The sequence below is a fragment of the Pseudophryne corroboree genome, chromosome 1, assembly GCF_028390025.1.
Source record: "Pseudophryne corroboree isolate aPseCor3 chromosome 1, aPseCor3.hap2, whole genome shotgun sequence".
NCBI classification, from domain to species: Eukaryota; Metazoa; Chordata; class Amphibia; order Anura; family Myobatrachidae; genus Pseudophryne; species Pseudophryne corroboree.
In genome coordinates, this window is record NC_086444.1 from 984,726,797 (window position 1) to 984,754,227 (window position 27,431).

The 27,431-nt window shown below is 42.4% G+C and overlaps 2 protein-coding genes across 3 annotated transcripts in view; one reads left to right on the forward strand and one right to left on the reverse strand.

Moving 5' to 3' along the window:
- LRBA (LPS responsive beige-like anchor protein) overlaps positions 1-27,431 on the forward strand; it is a 1,108,277-nt gene that overhangs the window by 712,873 nt on the left and 367,973 nt on the right. For both annotated transcript variants that reach the window (XM_063920568.1, XM_063920569.1), the window contains exons 38-39: positions 21,037-21,183; positions 24,991-25,127. In XM_063920568.1, coding sequence (XP_063776638.1) covers positions 21,037-21,183; positions 24,991-25,127 — 284 coding nt within the window. The remainder of the gene's footprint in view (positions 1-21,036; positions 21,184-24,990; positions 25,128-27,431) is intronic.
- Positions 26,323-27,431, reverse strand: part of MAB21L2 (mab-21 like 2) — a 3,805-nt gene continuing 2,696 nt past the window's right edge. The window contains exon 1 of the mRNA XM_063920572.1: positions 26,323-27,431. This exon is cut by the window's right edge and continues 2,696 nt beyond it. The gene's annotated coding sequence lies outside the window, so the exon portion shown is untranslated.

Consider the following 27,431-nt stretch of genomic DNA (forward strand, 5'->3'; position numbering starts at 1 on the left):
GACAAGGGAAGAAGGAAAATGCTGCACCAGTCAGCCAGTTCAAGGATCAAATATCTTCCCTCGCTTCCTCTGAGTCCACCGCATGACGCTAGGGCTCCACAGGTGGAGACAGGTGCGGTGGGGGCGCGTCTCGGGAACTGCAGGGATCAGTGGGCTTGCCCACAGGTGGATCCCTAGGTTCTGCAAGTAGTATCACAGGGATACAGGCTGGAGTTCGAGACGACTCCCCCTCGCCGTTGCCTCACATCAGCCTTGCCTGCTGCCCTCGGAGAAAGGTAGTACTGGCGGCAATTCACAAGCTGTACTTCCAGCAGGTGAAATCAAGGTACCCCTCCTTCAACAAGGCCGGGGTTACTATTCCAAAATGTTGTGGTACCGAAACCAGACGGTTCGGTGAGACCCATTCTAAAATTGAAATCCTTGAACACTTATATACGAAGGTTCAAGTTCAAAATGGAATCGCTCAGGGCGATTATTGCAAGCCTGGAAAATTTCAGGGTATCACTGGACATCAAGGATACTTACCTGCATGTCCCTATTTACCCTCGTCACCAGGTGTACCTCAAAATTGTGGTACAGGATTGTCATTACCAATTCCAGACGTTGCCGTGGATCTGTCCCCGGCACCGAGGGTATTTACCAAAGTAATGGCCGAAGTACTTATCCCGTACTTGGACGATCTCCTTATAAAGGCGAGGTCCAGGGAGCAGTTGTTCGTCGGAGTAGCACTATCTCGAGAAGTGATACAACAGCACGGCTGGATTCTGAATATTCCAAAGTCGCAGCTGGTTCCTACGACGCGTCTACTGTTCCTGGGTATGGTTCTGGACACAGAACAGGATAAAAAAGGTTTCTCCCGGAGGAGAAGTCCAAGGAGTTGGCGTCTCTAGACGGAGACCTCCTAATACAAATACAGGTATCGTGCATCTATGCACGCGAGCCTTGGGAAAGATGGTAGCTTCTTACGAAGAATTTCCATTCGCCAAGTCCCATGCAAGGATCTTCCAGTGGGATCTGTTGGACAAGTGGTCCGGGTCGCATCCTCAGATGCATTGGCGGATAACCCTGTCTCCAAGGGCCAGGGTGTCGCTGTGGTGGTGACTGCAGAGTGCTCATCTTCTAGGGGGCCGCAGATTCGGCATACAGGACTGGGTCCTGGTGACCACGGATGCCAGCCTTCAAGGCTGGGGGGCAGTCACACAGGGAAGAAACTTCCAAGGCCTATGGAAAAGTCAGGAGACTTCCCTACACATAAATGTTCTGGAACTATGGGCCATTTACAATGCCCTAAGTCAGGCTAGACCCCTGCTTCAACACCGGCCGGTGCTGATCCAGTCAGACAACATCACGGCGGTCGCTCATGTAAACCGACAGGGCGGCACAAGAAGCAGGATGGTGATGGCAGAAGCCACAAGGATTCTCCGATGGGCGGAAAATCATGTGTTAGCACTGTCAGCAGTGTTCATTCCCGGAGTGGACAACTGAGAAGCAGACTTTCTCAGCAGACACGACCTCCACCCGAGAGAGTGGGGACTTAATCCAGAAGTCTTCCAAATGATTGTACACCGGGGGGAAAGGCCACAGGTGGACAGGATGGCGTCCCGCCTCAACAAAAAGCTACAAAGATATTGCGCCAGGTCAAGGGACCCTCAGGCGATAGCTGTGGACGCTCTGGTAACACCGTGGGTGTACCAGTCGGTGTATGTGTTCCCTTCTCTGCCTCTCATACCCAGGGTAATGAGAATAATAAGAAGGAGAGGAGTAAGAAGTTCCGGGTGGCCAAGAAGAGCTTGGTACCCAGAACTCCAAGAAATGATCTCAGAGGACCCATGGCCTCTGCCGCTCAGACAGGACCTGCTGCAGCAGGGGGCCTGTCTGTTCCAAGACGTACCGCGGCTGCGTTTGACAGCATGGCGGTTGAACGCCGGATCCTGAAGGAAAAGGGCATTCCGGAGGAAGTTATCCCTACGCTATTTAAAGCTAGGAAAGAAGTGAACACAAACCATTATCACCGCATATGGCGGAAATAGGTTGCGTGCTGTGAGGCCAGTAAGGCTCCAAAGGAGGAATTTCAGCTAGGTCGCTTTCTGCACTTCCTACAAGTCAGAGGTGACTATGGGCCTAAAATTGGGTTCCATTAAGGCCCAGATTTCGGCTCTATCGATTTTCTTCCAAAATAGAACTGGCTTCACTGCCTGAAGTTCAGACTTGTTAAGGGAGTGCTGCATAGTCAGCCCCCGTTTTTGCCTCCAGTGGCTCCGTGGGATCTCAACGTAGTGTTGGATTTCCTGAAGTCGCATTGAGTTGAGCCACTTAAATCCGTGGAGCTACAATACTTCACGTGGAAAGTGGTCATGCTGTGGGCCTTGGCGTCGGCCAGGCGTGTATCAGAATTGGCGGCTTTGTCAAAAGCTCTTATCTGTATTTTATATGGATAAGGCGGAATTGAGGACTCGTTCCCAATTCCTTCCAAAGGTGGTCGCAGTTTTTCATGTGAACCAACCTATTGTGGTGCCTGCGGCTACTTGGGACTTGGAGGATTCCAAGTTTCTGGACGTAGTCAGGGCCCTGAAAAGTATATGTTTCCAGGACGGCTGGAGTCAGGAAAACTGACTCGCTATTTATCCTGTATTCGCCCAACAAGCTGGGTGCTCCTGCTTCTAAGCAGACTATGGCTCGCTGGATCTGTAGCACGATTCAACTTGCACATTCTGCGGCTGGACTGCCGCACCCTAAATCTGCGAAAGCCCATTCCACGAGGAAAATGGGCTCTTCCTGGGCGGCTGCCCGAGGGGTCTCGGCTTTACAAATTTGCCGAGCTGTTACTTGGTCGGGTTAAAACACTCTTGCAAGAGTCTACAAGTTTGATACCCTGGCTGAGGAGGACCTTGAGTTTGCTCATTCGGTGCTGCAGAGTCACCCTCACTCTCCCGCCCGTTTGGGAGCTTTGGTATAATCCCCATGGTTCTTACGGAGTCCCCAGCATCCACTTAGGACGTTAGAGAAAATAAGATTTTACTCACCGGTAAATCTATTTCTCGTAGTCCGTAGTGGATGCTGGGCGCCCATCCCAAGTGCGGATTGTCTGCAATACTTGTATATAGTTATTGCCTAACTAAAGGGTTATTGTTGAGCCATCTGTTGAAAGGCTCAGTTGTTATCATACTGTTAACTGGGTATAGTATCACAAGTTATACGGTGTGATTGGTGTGGCTGGTATGAGTCTTACCCGGGATTCCAAATCCTTCCTTATTGTGTCAGCTCTTCCGGGCACAGTATCCTAACTGAGGTCTGGAGGAGGGTCTTAGTGGGAGGAGCCAGTGCACACCAGGTAGTCCTAAAGCTTTCTTTAGTTGTGCCCAGTCTCCTGCGGAGCCGCTAATCCCCATGGTCCTTACGGAGTCCCCAGCATCCACTACGGACTACGAGAAATAGATTTACCGGTGAGTAAAATCTTATTTTCCCAGGCGAAAGATCCTCGGGATCCCTCAGCATTACTGTCTGCTCTCACATACGCAGTCTGACGAATGCACATGTGAAGTAGTGCAGCCGGGGTCTAAACATAGAAGTGATTGCATTAGTGATTATTTTACTTCTTATACATTGCAGGGGAGGGACATGAGATTGATACTCATTATGGCATAAAAGCTACACCTCTGGACTCACAAAGAGTCATCCTTCAGCACTCAGGAGAGGAAAAAAACCCTTGGGGGGAAACCTCTAAGGAACCGTGGCCTCAGGATTGCCCTTCCCTCTGGGCATTAAGAGGTGTACTAATAGGGGGATCAGTATGATATCCTGGCGCACGGGATCCTATTGGTTGTAATACAGATGCCGGGATCCCAGTGCAAAAAAGGCTTTTTTTCCCCTCTCCCCACCCCCTTAACCCTCCCTGTCCGTAGCCTAACACTGACCACTTTTGTACCTAACTCTAATCCTCCTGCGGAGCTGCCTAATCCTTACCTCTGTCCCCACTGCCTAACCCCAACCCACCCTACATGCAGCCTAACCCTAACCTCTCCCCACCTGCAGCCTGAATCAAGCCCCCCAGGGAGCTATGGCTAATGGGAGGGGTACAATACTTACCTATACCTGCCTATACTTGCCAATGGTCAACTGCTGTGTAGAGGAAAAGATGAAAAAACATTGTTAGTGGATGAACAAGCAGAAAGACAAACTACAAACAGTGGTGTGGTTGTATAGAGAGCCAAATCTTTCTATGTAAATATGTTACTCTAACTATTGAGGACATGGAAAATGCCTAAAATTAGAATAATTAACCCAAATAGCCAGTTGTTTTTATGTAGTACACACATTGGGGGGGATACATTCTTTCTTATAGTAATAAGTTTGGTATCTTCAGAATAGAAACTTGACCAGTAAATAATAAAAACTATAAATTGCTAAAATTTAGGGGTCAATCCAATTAGGTATGAGTTGCCATTGCTGCGATGTTTCGCAACTGCACCCAAACTCGCACTCCTTGTGGCCAGATAGGGCTGCGGGCACTTTTGAGCGAGTTTAGGATGCCAGAAAGTGAGGCTGTTGTAAGACAAACTCGCACATAATTAAATTGACCCCTTAGTTGTTAAATGTGATAAAATAGTAAAATATAATGGTGTAATTGTGAGCCTGATTCAGTTGTGGTTGTTAAAGCGATTGTTGCTGCAATCTTTTGCTGTTCGCAATTGCATCGCAGTCCACCCTGAGTGAGTCTGAGCAGTCGTAGGGCTGAGCAAGTCTCCTAGACACAGAGGGCTCTCCAGCATCAACACAGGTCGCAATAGGTAATTTATACACGTGCACGGAAAGGTGTTTGAACAGAAATGACACGCCTGTGTACAGTTAGCCACCTCTGTTACCACCCCAAATGCCGACTTCCTGTCAGTCACTTTGAAATGGGATCCTCTATGTGAGTTAATATATTTGCCCCCAGTTCATTGATAAAAAGGTCAGCCAGTTCACTACCTCCAGAGGAGCAGCTCTTCCAGTTTTGACATTAGGGGAAATGAACTGAGAAAAATAGGCTCCCCACTACTACTGTGGGTATTATGCGTATAAGCGGCATTACTACTGTGGGCATCATGTGTATAAGAGGCGTTACTGCTGTTGACATTATACATATAAGGGGCACTACTGTGAACATAATGTGTATAAGCAGTACTACTACTGTGGGCATTATTTGTAAGGGGCATTACAACTGTGGACATTAGGGGTCATTCCGACCCGTTCGCATGCTGCAATTTTTTGCAGCCATGCAAACTGGTTACAACTACGCATGCTCGCGGGCGGCAATGCGCAGGCGCGTCATTGCCCGGCGACGGCCATTGCCAGGCAGTGACCAGAACAGCGAGGAAAGCCGTTGCAGCTGAGTCCGCAATAAGATTGACAGCAGGGAGGTGGATCTGGGAGTGGTGAGAGAAACGCAGGTGTGTTTAGGCGTTTGCAGGGTGAGTGTCTGACGTCAATTCCAGGACCTGACAGGCTGAAAAGATCGCTGTGGCTGAATAAGTACAGAGCTACTCAGAAACTACACATAACTTTTTTGCCCCGCTCCCCTGCACATGCGATCGCAGACTTGCTAAGGTACAATACACTCCCTCATAGACGGCGTCTATCTGATCGCACGGCCTGCAAATAGTTGCAGCGTGCGATCAACTCGGAATGACCCCCATTACGTGTATAGGGGCACAACTACTGTGGGCATTAAGTGTATATAACGGGCACTGTTACTGTGGGGTTTATGCATATAAGAGGCTCTACTACTGTGGACATTAGGCGGATAGGCAGCACTACTACTGTGGGCATTATAAGTATAACTGGCACTACTACTGTGCGCATCATGTGTATAAGGGACATTACTACTGTTGACATGCATATAAGGGACACTACTGTTGGCGTTATGTGTATAAGCAGCACTACTACTGTAGGCATTATTTGTAAGGGGCATTACTACTTTGAGCATTGTGTGTATAATGGGCACTACTGTGTAACATAACGTGACTAGGGGAGCGCTACTGTGTGACATTAATGTAAATAAGGGACACTACTATTTGGCGTACTATGAATCAGGGGCACTACGTGCGGTGTATTGTGAATAAGATTATAATTTTATGTTACCTAATTTGAATTGGGAGTTCTATTGTGTGGTGACGCCCCTTCTTTGTGAGACCACACTGCTTTTTTCAGCCAGTTAGATGTCACTTTATGGGAGTGCTCAAATTTATAATTTGCAGGGGGCGCCAAACACCTTAGCACCGCCCATGCCCCCACAGCATCTGTATGTCCCATACTGAGCTGCCCCCTTCTGCATTATTTGTATTGTCCAATCTCCCCCACCATAGTCTCTGTTTTGTACTGTGCTCTCAATACCCCCCACCACACACACAATTACACAAGTGTGGTAACTTACCTCCTGCATGTTATCCTCCAGTCTTTGCTGCCTCTGCGATCCCTCCCGTCGTCGTCAACTGACACTTTGCAGATCTCTTTTCCGGTTACCCGACACTCTGCAAATCTCTATGCCAGAACTTTGCCAGATGATCTAAACAACCATCATTTTTTGGTCAGACTTACTATGTGTATAATTGTACTACTACTATTTTGTTACGTACTTTCAGTTTTATTCATTTGCAATTTATCTATTTTATTGACTTTTTCATCCAAAAACAAGATCCTGTCTCATAGAGACCCAAGTTATCTGCTCCATGTTTTATCTTCCCTATTATTAGGACCATGTTAGTATCATACAATACCCACAGTCTGCAGGTTACAGTCGTAATTATAGAGCTACTGTAACTCATTTATATTAGAAATATAATTATGTGTATACAGGGTACTGCTGCTGTGCGTATTATGTGTACGGGCACTACTACTGTGGGCATTGTGTATAAGGGGCACTACTACTGTGGGCATTATGTGTAAGGGGCACTACTACTGTGGGCTTTATGTGTAAGGGGCACTACTACTGAGGGCATTATGAGTATAAGGGGCACTACTGTGGGCATGATGTGTTCAAGCAGCACTACTACTGTGGGCATTATGTGTAAGGGGCACTACTACTGTGGGCATTATGTGTAAGGGCACTACTACTGAGGGCATTATGAGTATAAGGGGCACTACTTTGGGCATGATGTGTTTAAGCAGCACTACTACTGTGGGCATTATTTGTAAGGGGCCTTACTACTGTGGGCATTATATGTATAATGGGTTCTACTGTGTAGCATAACATGACTAGGGGGGCACTACTCTGGGACATAATGTAAATAAGGGATAGTGCTATGTGGCGTACTATGAATCAGGGCCACTACGTACGGTGTAATGTGAATAAGATTGTGATTTTGTGTGGCGTAATTTCAATTGGGAGAACTATTATGTGGCCACACCCCTTTTTAGGCAGCTTGCTGTCACTTTACAAAGTATGGGAGGGCTCACATTTATAGTTTGCAAGGGTGTGCCAAACACCCTAGCACCGCCCCTGCCTCGAACACCACAGCACCGCCCTAGCCCCCACACCATTTGTGTGTCCTATACTGAGCTGCCCCCTTCTGCATGTTTTGTATTGTCCACTCTCCTCTACCATAGTCTGTTTTGCACTGTGCTCTAAAAAAAACCCCACCACACACACAATTACACAAGTATGGTAAGCGGCACCATACTACTGTGCCATCAATGTGTATAAACTACTGTTGACATTATACTGTGTATGTATGTATATATATATATATATATATATGTGTGTGTGTGTGTGTAGATAGATAATGATGTGAGTGGTCCCCAGAGACATCTATGTACCGAGCCCAAAGATTTCTGTTGCCGGCCCTAGTATTAGGCAGCAAGTGGACAGTCAATTCTTGAAGTCAATATGTTAGATGCAGGAAAAATGGGCAAGCGTAAGGACCTGGGCAACTTTGACAATGCCAAATTGTCTTGTGGGATCTTCCTGATATTTAGTGGTTAGTACCTACCAACAGTGGTCCAAGAAAGGACAACTGGTGAACCAGTGACAGAGTCATTGGTGCACGTGGGGAGTGAAGGTAAGCCCATCTGGTACTAACCCACAGAAGAGCCACTGTAGCACAAATTGCTGAAAATGTTAACAGTGGCTATGACAAAAAGGTGTCCGAACACAAAGTGCATTGCAGCTTGTTGTGTTTGGGGCTGTGTAGCCGCAGACCGGTCAGTGCCATGCTGACACCTGTTCACCACTTAAAGTACCTACAATGGGCACATAAGCTTTAGAACTGAGAGTGTCGTTTACCTGGGGAAGAGATGGCACCAGGATACACTATGGGAAGAAGTAAATGTTTTTGCTTTGGAATTATTTTATATCTTTTGTTGGTGAATGTCCTCTCTCTGACAAGAAGCTGACACCTAGGCTAGCTATAGTAGAAGAATGAAATCTTCATTTGCGTTTGTATGCCTGATTTCAACCCACTTCATGTAAGTGCATAATTATAAAGGGAATATACATGGTGATGATTTTTCCCCTACGTTCGGTTGTAGAAGATGTTTAAGGGACATTTGGGCAGCCTCATATTTTTTCACATGAACACTGGGGGCTGGATGTAATTTAGTGTGAGACGGTCAGAGCTCCGGACAAACTTGTATGGTTTTTGTTTTGTTTTTTAAAGCGGAAATTATTTACAAGGCAAAACCAACCTGGTTTTGCTTTGTAAATGATTGCTGCTTTAAAAAAAAAAAAGGTAAAAAAACGTACGAGTTCGGCAAGAATCTCGTAATTCTATCCGTTTCGCACCGCATTACATCAGGCCCTGGGGGGTCTATCTCTTTATACTTGTATATTATGAACATACTATATTATTGGACTAAAGGGCCCTACACATTGGCCGATCCGCCGCCGAGCTGCCCAACGGCGGATACGGGCGACCCGGCGGCGGAGGGGCAGTGACGGGGGAGTGAAGTTTCTTCACTCCCCCCGTCACCCGGCTGCATTGAAGTGCAGGCAAATATGGACGAGATCGTCCATATTGGCCTGCATGTACAGCCGACGGGGGACCAGCGATGAACGAGTGCGGGGCCGCGCATCGTTCATCGCTGGAGCCTCCACACTCAAAGATATGAACAGTATCTCGTTCATTTATGAACGAGATCGTTCATATCTTTGACTGATGTCGGCCAGTGTGTAGGGCCTATTATTCGGTTTTGTACACGAACACAATGGTTTACTTACAAATCCGATGGTCCTATGCTGCGGCATTTGGGGGAGGCGACCGTGAACGTTCCACACGTTTTGTAGTCGTACTGAGCGCAGAGTCTGCATTGTGTGACGCAGGCTTCCTGGACCTGGCAGAGGGGTTCCAACAGCCAGTCTGTGTAAGCTTCAGCTTACACAGACCGACTAAGGCCTGCGACCATCGCGACTGAGGCAGCACTCAGATCACAGATGCTGTCAGGAGGCGTCTATTTCCTACAGACTCATACTGCAGCATTAGAATAGTTGGAGTATGGTATTGCACGGCTGCTTCCTTGCGTTGTTGCTGTACCAACCACATAAGAATCCAGTTTGTTTTTCATATTCATATATTTTCTGGAAGAGATGTATTACTGAAAACGTAATATATAAGTAGTTTATACACACATTATATTTCTAATTAGTGTCCGGATAAGGAATTATCTATCTCTTTCTTGTGTGTTTAATCTGAAGTAAGGGGACATTTTATAGGATATCTGATCTAGGCAGATTGTTTTGCTCCGTTCTGGTTACTGGTGTTTTTTTGTTTTGTTTTGTTAAACTTTTTTTTCTGTTATAGCACACTCATACATTGTCTCTTGAGGCTGCACGGTTTCTGAAATACAACATCGGCCACCTTCTGAGTGACTGTGCCACATGCACAGCTGGTCTCGTCCATATTATAATTGTGAACGATATTTTATTTCTTTATTTATTTATTAGCAGTTTCTTATATAGCGCAGCATATTCCGTTGCGCTTTACAATTAGAACAAAACTGGGTAAAAACAGACAGACATAGAGGTAGGAAGGACCTGCTCGCAAGCTTACAATCTATAGGGAAATAGGCATTGATACACAAGCATAATGGTCCACCAGATTGCTAGGTTCTTAATGGGTTGTATGATATGATCACCCAGCAATGTTGGAAGACAAGATATGTGCTGTTATGTGGACTGTACAGAGAGGATGTAACTGGATAGGTAAGCATTGAAGGTTATATGGGTGGGTCTGGAAAAACGATAGACGTTTTGGGGTGCTGTACTACAGAAATACAGTGCCTGAGACTATGTTAAGGGGAGGAGGCAGGTAAGTAAGTGGAAGATGCAGCAAGTAACTAGGAATGCTGTTTTATAATATCTGTAGTTTCTATAAAACAACTTGTACATCCAGATTAAGGTTACAGTTGCAAGAAAAAGTATGTGAACCCTTTGGAATTTCCTGGATTTGTGCATAAATTGGTCATAATATGTGTTCTGATCTTCATCTAAGTCACAACAATAGACAAACACAGTCTGCTGAAACTAATACCACACAAACAATTATATGTTCTCATGTTTTTATTGAACACACCATGTAAACATTCACAGTACAGGGTGGACAAAGTATGTGAACCCCTAGGCTAATGACTTCTCCAAGAGCTAATTTACGTCAGGAATCAGCCAACCTGGAGTCCAATCAATGAGACGAGATTGGATGTGTTGGTTAAAGCTGCCCTGCCCTATAAAAAAAAAAAACACCAGTTTCGAGTTTGCAATTCTCAAGAAGCATTGCCTGATGTGAACCATGCCTCGCAGAAGAGAGCTCTCAGAAGACCTACGATTAAGACTTGTTGACTTGAATAAAGCTGGAAAGGGTTACAAAAGTATCTCTAAAAGCCTTGATGTTCATCAGTCCATGGTAAGACAAATGGTCTATAAATGGAGAAAGTTCAGCACTGTTGCTACTCTCCCTAGGAGTGGGTGTCCTGTAAAGATGACTGCAAGAACACAGCGCAGAATGCTCAGTGAGGTGAAGAAGAATCCTAGAGTGTCAGCTAAAGACTTACAGAAATCTCTGGCACATGCTAACATCTCTATTGACGAATCTACCATACGTAAAGCACTGAACAAGAATGGAGTTTATGGGAGGATACCACGGAGGAAGCCACTGCTGTCCAAAAAAATTATTGCTGCACGTTTGAAGTTTGCAAAAGAGCACCTGAATGTTCCACAGCACTACTGGCAAAATATTCTGTAGACAGATGAAACCAAAGTTTACTTGTTTGGAAGGAACACACAACACTCCAACTGTCTTTCTGCTATCTCTTCCTGGATGTCCCAGCGCTTTCTTAAACTCAACATGTCTAAGACTGAGCTGATCATCTTCCCACCCTCCCGCACAACCTCACCTCCCACAATCTCATTATCCATTGATGGCATGACTATCTCCTCTAGCCCCCAAGTATGCTGTCTTGGCGTAATCCTTGACTCCTCCCTCTCCTTCAAACCACACATTCAGCACCTCTCACAAATCTGTCATTTTCATCTCAGAAACATTTCCAGGATCAGACCCTTTCTCACCCAGGATGCCACCAAGAACATTATTCACTCACTGATTATTTCCAGACTGGACTACTGTAATCGCCTCTTAACTGGCCTCCCTGACAATTACCTCTCTCCACTCCAATATATCCTCAATGCTGCTGCCCGGCTCATCTTCCTCACCAAACGCACTACGTTCACCTCCCCTCTCCTACAAGCCTTTCACTGGCTTCCCTTCCCTTTCAGAATCCAATTCAAACTTCTCACTGTCACTTACAAAGCACTCACCCTCTCCTCTCCCATTTACATCTCTGACCTTATCTCCCTTTACTCTCCCACCCGTCCTCTTCGCTCTGCTAATGCACGCCGACTCTCCTGTCTTTTGATTACTTCCTCCCACTCCAAGATTTTTCACGTGCTGCTCCCTTTCTCTGGAAGTTTTTACCTCTCCCCCTCAGACTCTCCACCTCTCTACAAAACTTCAAACGGGCCCTTAAGACCCACTTCTTTACCAAACCCAGCCAAATCTCATCCTAACCCTCTGTTCCACGCTCTCTATGTACCCCATCTATGTCACCCCTGTCTGTCTACCCCTCCCCTTAGAATGTAAGCTCTCACGAGTAGGGCCCTCTTCCCTCATGTGCTTATCCTTTTCTTACTTTGATAATCTTCAACTGCCCAAATCGCCAGTTTTTTGGCCACCTTGGAACTTATCTCTATGTCGTTTACTGGTGTAGTTATGCTCAGTTACCCTGTACTTGTCCTATATTGTCTTCAACTGTAAGTCACTGTTTTCCTGTTTTGATTATGTGCATATGTACTCTGTAATTGGGCGCTGCGGAACCCATGTGGCGCCATACAAATAAAGGAGGATAATAATAATAATAATAATAATAAGATAACACTATGTGTGGAGAAAAAAAGGTACAGCACACCAACATCAAAACCTCATCCCAGCTATGAAGTATGGTGGAGTGGGCATCATGGTTTGGGGGCCTGGACAGATTGCTATCATCGACGGAATAATTAATTCCCAAGTTTATAAAGACATTTTGCCGGCGAACTTAAGGCCATCTGTCCACCAATTGAAGCTCAACAGAAGATGGGTGATGCAACAGGACAACGACCCAAAGCACAGAAGTAGATCAACAACAGAATGGCTTTAACAGAAAAAAATACGCCTTCTGGAGTGGCCCAGTCAGAGTCCAGACCTCAACCCGATTGAGATGCTGTGGCATGACCTCAAGAGAGCGATTCACACCAGACAACCCAAGAATATTGCTAAAACTGAAACAATTTTGTAAAGAGGAATGGTCCAAAATTCCCCCTGACCGTTGTGCAGGTCTGATATGCAACTATAGGAAACGTTTGGTTGAGGTTATTTCTGCCAAAGGAGGGTCAACCAGTTATTAAAACCAAGGGTTCACATACGTTGTCCACCCTGCACTGTGAATGTTTACTTTGGTGTGTTCAATAAAAACATGAGAACATATAATTGTTTGTGTGGTATTAGTTTCAGCAGACTGTGTTTGTCTATTGTTGTGACTTAGATGAAGATCAGAAAACATTTTATGACCAATTTATGCACAAATCCTGGAAACTCCAATGGGTTCACACATACTTTTACTTGCAACTGTATATAGCAACCAATGACATTATACAATGTTCCGCAACAATCAGAAGAATCTTATGTGTATTGTTCAAGAACAGTTAATCAAAATAACCAGTTTTTTTAAATTAAGCATCATATCAATACAATGCTCCTTCAGTTATATTAGGTAGGCTAGAAGGTATTATTAATTGACTGTAAATTTATATTGCACTGTATGACGCAGTGTGCCAGGAAATATTCAGTTGTGCTTTGTCAAAAGTAAAACCTTCTTTGAGATTTCAGCACCTGTGATTTTCTATGTGACTTTACTGTTTAGAAGCATAGGTTTAAATGGGGATCTTGCTTAAATACCAAAACAAATCTCCAAGTGAGAGAGGGCAAGAAAGTGTGTTATTGTTAATACTTGTGCATCAAGGGTGACTTGTAATGATGTAGTGGGACTGCCTCTCTAGTGCTCATATATCATGTTCCGTGAACTTGACATTCGCCTTTAGGTTGAAGGCTGCCTGCTTCAACACTTTGGTTTGTTGATTCATTTTACTGTTTGAGTAGGATAAAGTAACATAATCAGGGTTGTTTAGCAACGTTTTTTACTTCATCCATGCACAGCTCTGTACAGTGGGATCATGATGCTGACATGCAAGTCTCCCTATAGACGAAGTTTAGTGTATTTTGAAATAGGTACTAAAGTATTTAGAGTATGTTTAATATGTGTGCTACATAAAAAATAGACAACTCTGCAATAGATCTTTGGAACACAGTTTACAGCCGGGGCTTTCTACTCCTTAACTTGCAACTGGTAAATAAAAGTTAAGTCTTCAGAATTCCCAGCTCTGGTGCAGCTATTGTGTGACAGTGAGCAGACTCCTACAGCAGCCTGGAAATGATGCATGTGATTTGTTGCAGACTTACTACACAGAGTTGGGCTTAAGAAATAAGGGTCCGTCAGACATTCTAGCTACATAAACTGCTGTGTATTTTTAAAATACCATTAAGATATTACTTGGAGCGTATATACATATCATACTGTGAGTGCAGATTGACATACAGTAGAGAGATGGCTTTGGAATGTTTTTTGGAGCTTTATGGAAAGTAATCACATAATAGTCACGTATTATTATGAGATGTTTGAGAGGTCGGGATACTGGCATCAGTATCCTTATCGCCGGGATACCGGCTGCCAGCAAGTCAACTGCATACCGTTGGAGAGATGCCACTTAAGTTTTGGACCTATGGGTGGATCATGTGATAACTTCAAAGCAGAGACTGACCATCTGTAAGCTCGGAGAGGCCTGTGGCTTGTAAACAGATGCCATTGTAACTGGAATCACTGGTTGATGTCCTGATTGCTCTCTACTAAAATCCAGTTACTATTGTACATGAAGTCTATAAATGCTGCGCTTTAGCCATTATGTTGCACACCTACAAACATAAACAAGCTGCACAAATGATGACGCAGCAGAAGTTCGTACAACCACTTGTACGGGTGTGGTATTGAAAGTCGACAGTAACTAGGTCGACAATGTCTAGGTCGACCACTATTGGTCGACAGTAACTAGGTCGACAGGGTGTCTAGGTCGACAGGGTCTTTAGGTCGACATGTTCTAGGTCGACAGGTCAAAAGGTCGACAAATAGTGCACCGCGTCCCCTCGCATGGCTCGCTTTGCTCGCCATGCTTCGGGCATGGTGCCTTCGCTCCGCTACCGCTTCGCTCGGCACAGATTACCGTTCCAATCGTAGTCCACGTGGATCGTTAAGTATGAAAAGGTTCAAAAAAAGAAAAAAATTGTGAAAAACTGATGTCGACCTTTTGACCTGTCGACCTAGAACATGTCGACCTAAAGACCCTGTCGACCTAGACACCCTGTCGACCTAATTACTGTCTACCAATAGTGGTCGACCTAGATACTGTCGACTTTCAGTCCGGATCCCCACTTGTACTGACCCCAGTAAAGGAAAATAGAATCTGCAAATCATCTTTTCCAACAGTTGGATATTATGTGTAGATGTACGGTATATTAAACAGCATAGGTTTGATGGTGTCTGACACAATTGCATGTGTATATAAAATATATTTTAAAACCAGTGTTAATGTATTCTTATAGTTAATTGAAATATAAACACCCTGTAATGATCATGACTGTGAGGAAATAGAAGCAGTCCTGTAAAGGGTAGGCAGCTGCAGACTCAGGGTGCATGTTCTCCCAGAGTCCTCCTTCGGGCACTTTTAGGTTGATTGGCAGCTTTGAGGTTGTGTGGGACTCATTCTAGGCCTAGAGATACACTGTACAGATAAAATATTTGCTCTGCATTCTTCAGACATATTTGAAATGGAATATTTGTTCAATCTCCTGTTTTAAGTGGGGGGTCAGAGTGCCCTTTGTAACCTAAAATGTAAATTTAAAGTATTGGTAAATAGGTACCAGACATAGATGGTTTGGTGAAAAGAGACCTACTTATTGTAGTATAAATGGGTATGCTTAGTATTTGAAAAGGATATGCTTATATATAAGTCTAACCTAGTGATGTGTGCAGTGCTCATTCTACTGCTCGCCTCACAGGTGTGGTATAGAAGATATACAGGAATTAGATAGTCATTAGGTTGACCCTATATGGTCGGCATGGTCAAAAGGTCAACATTGAAATAGTTAACACAAATTTTTTATTTTATTTACTATGTTTATTTATATATGACCCAAATTATAGAAAACGTAGACCCTCATGGGCACTCTTTGCCCGCCACACTTCAGGCAAGGTTACTATTCCCATTCGTAGTCTATGATGAAAAATGTGAAAAAGAAAAAAAAAACTCTGTCGACAATTTGTATGTCTACCATTGCCATGTCGACCTTCTGAAGCTGCAGCCTTTTTGTACCTGTTGACCTTATGCACTGTTGATCTAGTGCATGTCGACATATGGTGTCGACCTATTGACTGTCTAACTTGACAGTGTAGATCTATCATCCGGGTACCAGCCTTACATGGGAAAGAAAAAGGGGTGTGGATGATTAGATCTACACTAAAAGGTCTACAGCCATTTGGCTTATTCTAAATATTCGACATGCAAAAGGTCGGCAGGGTCAAAATATCGACATGGAAAAAGTAGTCAAGGTCAAAAGGCTGACATGGAAATGGTTGACGCAAAAAAAGGTTGTCACTATTTTCTTTTTTCTTAGTGTTTTGCCACTTTTCTACCACAACCCCCCCTCCCCTTTCCCCATTTGTGTACCGCGTTTGCTCCCCATGCTTCGGCAAGATTACTAATCCCAAACTTAGTCCACGTGGATGATAGAGTATGAAAAACTTGAGAAAAAAAAAAAAAACTAAACTTGTCAACCATGTGAGTGTACCATTTGAACCTGTCGACCTATTGTACTGTCTACTTTTTACAGGTCAACCATTAGTGGTCAACGTTTTGACTGTCGTCCTATAGTCTGGATACCAAGAGCAGTGGTTCTCAAACTCGGTCCTCAGGAGCCCACACAGTGCATGTTTTGCAGGTAACCCAGCAGGTGCACAGGTGTATTAATTACTCACAGACACATTTTAAAAGGTCCACAGGTGGAGCTAATTATTTCACTTGCGATTCTGTGAGGAGACATGCAAAACATGCACTGTGTGGGCTCCTGAGGACCGAGATTGAGAACCACTGACCAAGAGAAAGCCCTTGTTGCTAGGCAAATATTGCACCATCCCTCTCTCCCCAGCATGCAAACATCCTCTTTGTACCGCCATGCTGAATCCGCTTCCAGTGTCCTGCAGAGAATTGAACAGCAGTAAAGTAACCCATAACCTATCTGAAGGTGCCAGAGACATTTGTTGCTATGAATCTTCTTTTAGATCCATGAAGTAATGATGCAGAGGTAACAATGGCAGGTGCAGTGATCAGCTCTGCTTTCTCAATTGAGTCCCCGGATATGAAATGCAAAATACCTTCAAACCGTAATACAGGTTCAAATCATGGGTATAGAAAGTGTTTTTGCTTTATATGCACCATTTATATAGGTGTGTTGTCATTAGCTGCACAGATAAAACAGCACTCATATGGATGCTTCAGAAGTTTTGCTTATACTCTTCAAATGTTAGTGTCTTTCCCAGGGCCTTGCTATATAAGTTTGCCACAGTCCGTACCTTTAACAAAAGGACTGTTCATGGGCATATCCAGAGGGGTTCTTTCAGAACAATCAACCCCCATTTTTGCTGGGCTGTATGTGACTGTGTATTCATAGATGTGGCTGCAATGCATAGGTCATCTACCAATCAGAGTGCAAGACCAGATGATGGTAGGCTAATCATTTCCCCATCATACCCCCCATGGACCGACACTGGGTATTTCAGTGAAATAAATCATTTTTAGGGGCTTTTTATGTTGTACTAGCGCCTTGAGTCCTATTGAAGAAAGAGCGCTATATAAATAAAATTATTATTAATTATTATTATTATTATTATTATTACTACTAATGATTGCTTAGCCATTGTCACTTTACAGATATGCTTGAATACTATTCCACCTTTCAGCAGACTGAGATTGGGCCTTAGTAACAGAAAACATTTTGCCCACTTTGAGAAAAAACAAGTTTCAAGCACACAAGTGTTAAATGTAAGAAGAAAAAAAACCAGTCCTAATGTCCGTTCCTTTAAGACCTAGACCAAGCATTATTTTATTACAAATGCTGAGATTTCATTTTCTACAGGGGTGGTAATAAAGTGGTAGAATATTGGTCTCTGATTTGACATTCACTCACTCTGTGTGCCTCTCCAGAGTTTCCTGCATCATAGCCACTCTGCATTTGCAGAGGCAATTCTAAAGACCAGAAAGTAAGAACATACCCTGGACTACACTGTTCTGATCATCTTGGCGCAATAGCACAAAATATGTTACACGTGATGTGTGGCGAGCTTTGAAAAATGAGATCCAGTGCTGTGCATGCTGAGAACAAAGATAATCCTATAATAATGAAAATATTTTATGATTTTTCTTTTTTTTGTGTATGTGTTGCGTTCTATAAACATGTAAAGCATACAATCGCCACTTTATTAAACTCGTATTATAGGTGTGAGAATTTTTTAGCAATATGGCAGCACTCGGTGACCGAATATGAATCATTTTCTGATTAATGACATTCCAATATTTATGGAAAGAGAAAACAATACAGTTCTATCGTCTCCGTATATATTTTCGCTTTATTTTAAGTTTTATTAGCAATCAAATGGTTAAAGTATAGAGATGTATAGGAGTATCTCTTTGCAATAAAATACAGGTTGAGTATCCCTTATCCAGAATTCAAAATCAGACATTTTTGGTTCCCCTACTGATATATATATATATATATATATCTATATATATATATCTATATATCTATATATATCATTATCTCAGTAGGGGACCCAAGGATGTGAGATTTTGGATAAGGGATACTCAACCCTGTACCTGTTTTGGAGAGACTTTTTAATCTGTTTGCTAATACTTAATAAATATATTTTTTTCTATTTGGGATGTTTGGCCTATTACATTATTCTGTTAGAGTTTAGGGATCTCATGGCAGTCATTTTGATAGTCATATTAGGAAATGCAAGAATGTCGGCAAACAGTTGTCTATGCGAAACATTGCATGCTGGTATATGTTACTGAGCAGTACGAAGTGAAAGTGAAGCCTACTAGCAATGTTGCCTGGATTGGCAGAATTGGTCAGATTATGGTGTGAAAAAGTGACGCTTCCAGCGCCGTGGAGGAAACGTTGACATCTCTGTGAAATGATGCTTAAACCTATAAAGTCTAGACTTGGTTTAAAAAGCGGCAGCTATTTTATGGCCAGTTCTAAACACAATCATTATCCTTTAATTTGTGTTCAGGGTAGCCGCGCTCTAATTACTGAAGGAAAGAAAAAGAAAGTCCTGTGGCAGAGCACTATTAGGCCACTGAGATTTGTGAAAGGCCCCAGCCCATGTGGTGTGTATTAGAGCAATGTTGGTAATTTCACTGCTGCTAACTTAAAATCCTCAAGGGGGAGTTAATTACAGGAAAACCATTCCAAATATCAATAAGCTGCATATTTTCCATGACAAGGCCTTACTCGGCTCAGGTTGAACAATTGCTAAATGTTGCACATATGCTACCTTCCTAAACTGGAATGGTGTTTCATTTCTGGCTGTGCTTAGGACCCTCTTCCTCGAATGGCAGGCTTGTAGCTTTATAGCATTTTATTTATGTAAAGACAAGTGTTCTCACGAGGGGGTTGGTTGTTTTTACATTGCACATTCTGATTGAAAGTTTGCAATTTAGGCAACTGGGGTGTAACAAGACTTCTCCTTTGTCTTGTACTGTTAGTGCGTGGAACAACAGAATTTGTGTGCTGTGCAGATCTGTGTCAATCATTTTACAGGACTATAAATTTTATTTTAAAGGTAAAAAAAAAAAAAAAAAGTTTGTTGTAGTGTTAAATAAATATCCATTAGACAAACTATTTTATTTAATTTCATTGTTGTGCTCCCATACCTGGTTAATAATTTCACTTGTCAGTTTGTTAGGTGCTGGTACATAGGCAATTATTGTTATTGCTATGGCATGATTTGCATGCCATGTGCATCTAGTTATTAGAAGCCAAGTACATGTTGTGTTACTCTCACTTTATACATGACTGACTAGCTGTGTGTGTATGTGTGTGTGTATCCACATACTAAAACTGTTTTCATGACTTTTAAATAGCTTGTAACTGTAGTAGATATGTAATAATTGTGTAACTGACATGTCATAATGCATGTAATAATATCAGAATAAATGTGTAATTGTAAAATGTATTCCCTAATGCAGTATATTGTTATAAATAGCATCAATTCATACTATTATGCCTGTGTTTATGCCACAATGTTAACAGAATGGTCATTTATAAAGGAATTCTTGAAATTGCATATTCTCTTACAGGCTCGCCATCAGGGGGGTGCTGCGGGCACAGCTGTCCCGGGCCCGGCCTCTCTAACAGAGAGGGGAGGGCCCAGGCCGCTCATGCTGCTGCCCGCCCACCGCCGTCCGTTCTCCTGCCACTGCCGCCGCCCGGCTCCTTCAGGCTATTGAAAAGTGCCTCTCAAGAGGAGACAGTTATTAAAGATACTAGAGGAGGCTCTAGTATCTTTAATAACTGTCTCCTTTGAGGCGGCAGCCATTCTGACTGGGACATTTTCTATAGTTTTGCTAGAAACAGGCTGCTGAACAGTCTGCAGCAGCGGCTGCAGGGGGTGGAGGACAAGCAGAACCCCTGACAACAAGTAGTACCCCAATGAGCAGGTTCTGGGGCATTACTGTGCGGGGCATTGCAGTGTGGTGCATAATATGGTTCTGGGGACAAAACTATGGGGACACAGATTTTTTTTTTAAATATATATATATACAGTATGTATGTGTATGTGTATATATATATATATATATATATATATATATATATTTATTTATTTATTTTTATTTAATTATTATTATTATTATTATTATTATTATTATTATTATTATTATTATGGGGGCCCTGCCTATTTTGCCAGTCCCGGGCCCCATAATTTCTGATGGCAGCTCTGTTCTCTTAGTAAGACATGTATTGGACTTTGTCTTAATAATAATGTTTATTCATATGAGATTATTGTGAACAATACATGCAGAATAAAACACAATACAGAGGTGTACATTTATATAGTGTCTATAAAGTATAATAAATACCCTGTTACCAGCTGACAATAACTGCATCAGTGAGGGAATACATGTTCTAACATACTTAATACAGCTTATGATAACTATCCATGTTGCACAGTGCATTTAAACTTTTTTTTTTTCATTTACCTTTTGTGAAAGTAATGTTTCCATCCATTAGCACAAACGCTGCATTTTAAAATACTGAGCATGTGACCCTATAAGGCCTTTTTATGTTGTTCTTCCTTTACTTGTAGATTCAGTAGAAGATGCCATTGTAAAAGGAAAGCAGTCCATCAAGAGTAACATTTTGGGAGGGCAGAACTCTGAGAGTGATAACCTTCTGGAAGGAGACGATGACACCTTGTCATCACTGGAAGAGAAGGACCTGGAAAATCTTACAGGTAAGCTGGAAACCGTATCTGCCGGGATGTGGTCCCTTCTTCTCGTGCAGTACAGTGCTCCTGCACAGCACTGCGTTCTCTGCAAACGGTGCTCGTGCTTCACGTCCCAGACCTGTGCACTGATTGTTTTGTATTCATCTTATTTAACCCTTACTGATGGTTTCACATGTTTAATACCCACCTTTTCAGAATATTTAATTATTGACCCTGCGCCTCTTCTCATCTTTGGTCATGATTGGGCAGTATCTCTGTATTTTTTTTTTTCACATTTATTCACCACCCACCTAAATTTGGATGCAAGTTTGGATGTTACAAGGCCTAGGTGCACAAGTGCTAAGTTTGGGCCTATTTCATTATGCTTGAAGTAGCACAAACTAAAACACGGTCCTGCCTACACACTGATATTCTGCCTGCTTTGTCCATTTGGTGTGTCAAGTTTCTGCCTGCTTCAGTATACATTTTGTTAGCACTGTAATAGAATAGGTCATTTACAACAAATACAGACATGATGAAAAAAATATATATATTTTAAATTAATACTTTTGATTTCATGATAGTTGATCATAAAAAAGAAACATTTACACATTTTATGTTTTATACATTTTGAATAGTTTAAGTTGATAACCAGATTTAAAAAAAAAAAAAAAAAGATGCAAGCTATACAACCCCAATAGTACTGCACAGCAATATTCTACTCAGATAGGGCTAATATCAGCTAAATTTTTATTTCTCTATTTTTTCAGCATTACAATTTTTCATGACATGAATTGTTTTTTCTTTTAGCAGAATTTCCCACAATATACTTATTTAGTTTTTACATTCAAGGTACCAAGAGGTACATGAAAATGCCTCATCACTCTAATTGGCTTCCACCTGGCTAATAGGGGACCTATTCTATTTTATGGTTGTGCAGATGGGGCCTGCCTCACACCTAATGTATCTCCCCAAAGCCCCCTACACCATGTCAATCACCCAAAGTCATTGATTTGAAAACCTCAGATAAAATAGCATGCCGTGCTGGGACTTCCTATTCATTGACATTGAATGAGCATTGCAGCTTCGGGAATGGTCCCATATGTACAGGCAGTATGCAGGAGGACAACAGACAAAGAGGAAGGGGGGTGCAAATCCCCAACCCCCAAATTCCCTTCCGCACACTGAGAATTACCTGTAACAATCCCTGAACCTATCTGGTAATAAAATTCAGAGAATTCGTCACAAATGTTTGCAAACACATGTTTAGCTGCTGGCCACTTCACGGCTCTCTGATACAGCAGTCCTAACCTACATAATAGCAGTGCCCACATAGGGCCATGTAATTTGTCACAGTACGCCTCATGATAAAGGCTTTTACTAAAACACTTCCAAACAGAGAGCTAACTTACCCGGGAGCCACCCCCAGGATCTCCCATTGGCACTACAAGGAACAGCATGCCTTCCAAATGCTGCTCCCATTCAATGCCTCATGCACACAAGCAGACAAACAATTGGGAAGCTGCTCAATCATACCTGGAGGTAATTATATATCAGGTGCTGGAAGGGGGAGGGGTCACAGACAAACAACAGACAAAGAGGAAGGGGGGTGCAAATCCCCAACCCCCAAGAGGTACATGAAAATGCCTCATCACTCTAATTGGCTTCCACCTGGCTAATAGGGGACCTATTCTATTTTATGGTTGTGCAGATGGGGCCTGCCTCACACCTAATGTATCTCCCCAAAGCCCCCTACACCATGTCAATCACCCAAAGTCATTGATTTGAAAACCTCAGATAAAATAGCATGCCGTGCTGGGACTTCCTATTCATTGACATTGAATGAGCATTGCAGCTTCGGGAATGGTCCCATATGTACAGGCAGTATGCAGGAGGTGCAGATTTCCACTAGCAGAAAGGCAAGGTCTTTTTTTTTTTTATAATACTGGGGCATTTACATGTACCAATCTGTTCCTTTTTAATATTGAATATTAAATGTGTTAAATTGGATTATTTTTTCAGCCACAGAGTGGTTAGTGGTAAAACTATTAAAAGTTGCTGTTGACTTTGATAAATTGATTATCAGCTCTTTATGCACATGTGATTTGGGTTACTGGGTTGGAGTACACAACACAATCCTAATCCATTAAAAAAAATGTAAATAAATTAGTAAGAGTACATGAATTTTGTTTTTTCATTGGTCGGTGCATCCATTGTTTTACATGTACAATGCAGATCCTCTGGGACCGCTCTCATAGGAAAATATTACACTGCTAATATCTGTACCAGTGGCTTTGTCAGTGTTCTCCTGTTAGCATCCTATTGGAAAGTCTTGTTTTTAAATAAATGATATAAAAATATATTTGCACAAGATGACACAATATGAAATATAAATTTACACAAGTAGGGTTGTAAAATAACGGGGTAGCATCATTTCAGAGGTATTACAAGGAGGAAAATATCTAAAACAAGATTACATTTTCTTAATGTATACACATCCTCTTTTGCTGAGTACAATGGTACTTTAATTGAGGTGACAGAGATTTAATTACATAATCCTAGCAATGGCAATAGGATTAAGAGGTAATCCTCCATAATAAAGTGGTGTGCCTTGGAAATGGAGTGTCTCTAGGCCAGGCTGCCCTTGCCTCGTGCAGCTGCCCTTTTCCTCCTGTAATTGAATGTCTGGGAGTGATTGGGAAAATGTTATTTCGTCTCTGGATTACATGCTAATGCACAGGGTGCAAGGGAACACAGGGCTGCTTATTTCATTCATTTGTGAGGGTGAGCGCTGGGAAATCAAGGCAGGTCTGTAGCGATCTGCTGCCCATCTGCAAACACAATGTATCTGTACACTGGGAATAGAGGGCAGAGCATCTCGCTCATTGTCCACATGGCACACATGAAGATTGATGGCAGATTAAAGACACTCACCCGTCTAACAATCGATGGAAATGACAATTCATCTGAAATTTTTTGGCAGTAATTCACCAAAATCATTACCTGGCCCCCACTGTTCCTCATCCCCTCAGCACTATATTAATCCGGAGTTTCCATGTCACTCAAGCAATGCACGGCCACCTGAATATAGATATGCTTTCTGTGCATAAGTGATCTCCCTGCTAGAGCACTGACTGGCCGATCAATAAGCATGATGTGCCTGGGTGGAGGGGGTCTGAGAGGGCAAACGTGTAAACGCATAATGTGCAGTGTGTCTGAGTGTGCAAACGTGTAAATGCATATGGTGCAGTGTGTCTGAGGGTGCATACATGTAATGCATATATGGTGCAGGGTGTCTGAGGGTGCATGCGTGTAAATGCATAATGGTGCAGTGTGTCTGCGGGTGTATACGTATACATGTATATGTGGGTGCATACTGTCATGCATTGTGAAGAATAATTCCTGCCCCGATTATACCGGGCTCTACAGGAAAGAGGCCGAGAAAATGTGATTATATTTATGTGTATGAACTGAGCTGGAAAGAGCTCCCGGCTGCAGAAATCTGAGGCATCATACACGCTGGGAAACACACAGATGTCCTGAAACAGACACGAATCACTGTCTGCTTTGCAAAACATTGTTCCTAAAATAAAACTGTTTTATACATCTGCTGCTATAAAGGGCCCTTTCACATGTGCTCCCTAGTAGTAGGAGCAGCAGTGAGTGCCTACTCACATTAGTGTACGTGCAGAAATCAATGACTGGTGACCGGGGAGAATGTCCTGCGACATGGGAGATGCATGCCCTGGGTGCTAGTACACATGATGTGATTCTGCATTGTTATATTAATGGGGGGTTCTGCACCAGGGGTCTCACACAATGATGTCTTGGCAGGTCCGGTGAGCCTCAGCACTCCTGCTCAATTAGTAGCTCCCTCCATTATGCTGAAGGGAACCCTGTCCGTCACATCGTTTGAGCTGTACTTTGAGGTGGATGAAGATGATCCCAACCTTAAGAAAATTGATCCAAAGGTAAGAGGAAGAGTAACCAGCTTCCGGTGATTAATCACAGTGTACTTGTGCAATGTAGCCGTGCTAGGGCCACTGGTATGTGCTACTACACATGGATATGTATATTACTTAAAATTGGATTCATTTGTCAGTAATATAACACTTTCATTATCCCTTCCCTGCCTCTGCACAGAATACACAGTACACAAAGCACCCGTTTTGTAATTATTACAGTGACTTTAGCTAATAAAATGTTCCTGTGTAATAGCAGCACACCGTGTAATGAGCATTTATTACATATACTACATGTAGTCCTTCCTATGTCACACATATACTGTATACGTGGAAGCTGCTGTTCTTGATGGGTGAGGATCTCTGATAAGAAGAGGTCCTGTGCCCTGAATACTCGGTACTGTACATACCGCACTGGGCCTATCCAGCCTGCAGTTTATCGTCCTGCCCCCTCTCCCAAATTCACTGGCTACATTTCATTCTGCAGAAATATTTCATTTACAATTCAAAATGTATTATCTGTGTTCCTAATTATATAAGCTTATATAGTTTAGTTTGTTTCATTTGGGGTGGTGGAGGGTAATTTATAGTAAATGCGTTTCCCTAGATCTGCCCTCATGTCATTTTCATTTGCTAACCTTGTGTGTTACTTTGTGGGTCTTTTCTCATTGGTATGCCGTGGCCGATGCAATGTGTACATACTCTTCATGTTACTTTGTTTCCAATCAGCATTTTTATTGTTAAACAAACTTACGAATTTGATACTAAACAACGTTTAAACTGAGATACGTGTTACGCGTGATTAACCCACGCCTATTATGTCCAATATTTTATATCCTAGAAGACGAGGCTGGCGTGTCGTGTTCTGTCATGTATATGTTAGAGATTGTGTTAATCAGTGAAGAAGAAAACATTATGACAAGCTTTATAGCCGGCCTGCGGTGTAGATACGATCTTAGAGATAAGGATCCCTGTTTATATTCACACTTTGTTGCTTGTTTTACAGCGGACCAGTAGCCCAGTGGCTAACAGCCTGTATGCCATTAAAGTAGAGGAGTGATAAATTGCAGGGCAATTATTTTTTATTTATTTAATTAAATGCTTTTATTTATCTGAAATGTCTTGCTAGAAAAAAATTACAATTGTTAAAGTATATTCGTGCTATTTATACTGTGTATTCCTTACGTTTAATTGTACTTTTCAATAAAAAAAAGACATAACATTCATTTCAAATCGGCAAGTAATGTGCAGTAAAACGATTCGTTAACATTGCATTTCCTTCCATCTCAATGCAATCCATTTTTAAATATTCTGAATACTAGTTGTAATGTGTTTAATTGTATTTAAGACTCCCGGGCCTTGGTCGGTCGGCTAGCACGGATCCCGATTACAAGGGAGCATTTTTTTTTTTTTTTTTACCGGTGTGCTGCTGATATTTCGTGCAATATAGAGTTGATAATCTCTACTAAACAATAATTTAGTTCGTATTACAGTCAGGAGAATTAGAAGATTCGTGTATAATTGGGCTCTTTACTGAGTAGATTAAAACGATATAATTACAAGTGCTAGAAAGTGAAACATTGTAATTACGCATACCCAACGGAAAGGATACTCAGGACATTCTCACTCATCCACATACAAATCACTTCTCCACCGATCACAGCCAACAAGACAACTGGTCTGAACTTAAAGCATTTTTTTTTTTTTTTATTCTTCTTCAGGTTTCAATGTGTCAGCTGCAGACCGCAGTCTGACGTTGGCACTAAAATACATTTAACATCGGTAAACTTTTTAAAGAGAAATTTGTACATATATAGTTTAAATAATTTTTTGTTCACTTTGTGACAAACATTCAGGCAAAATAAAAAAAAAGAAAATTGCTACATTTTATATGAAAATGTACCTCCAATTTTCTTAAGTCCGATTGCTTCTCTTGTGACTTGATTCACATTGTTTGGAAGGAGAAGGTCCCCCCTACCTCCCCTCTCGTGCAACGAAATGTCATTTTATGTCTCAACTCTATAGAGAAAAACACAATCCCTTTGAAGGGTGCTAAAGCCTGGTCCACTCTTACTTCTCATTACACATCAGTAATGGTACTGCCAAACGTAGACAAAGGAATGGCTCTGTGTTCCCAATTAGCCCAAGAGCACCTAGTGAAGCAGATTTCTTTTAGACATAGCTACAGTGAGCTGGGATCGCTTTACAGTCTCTGGTGTCTGGTGGCCCCGTGAAATATTGTATGTAGGAGTTTGGAAAAAGTTGTGATCAATGCTTTTTGCTTTGAATTCATTTTTAAAACCAGCCTTGTAA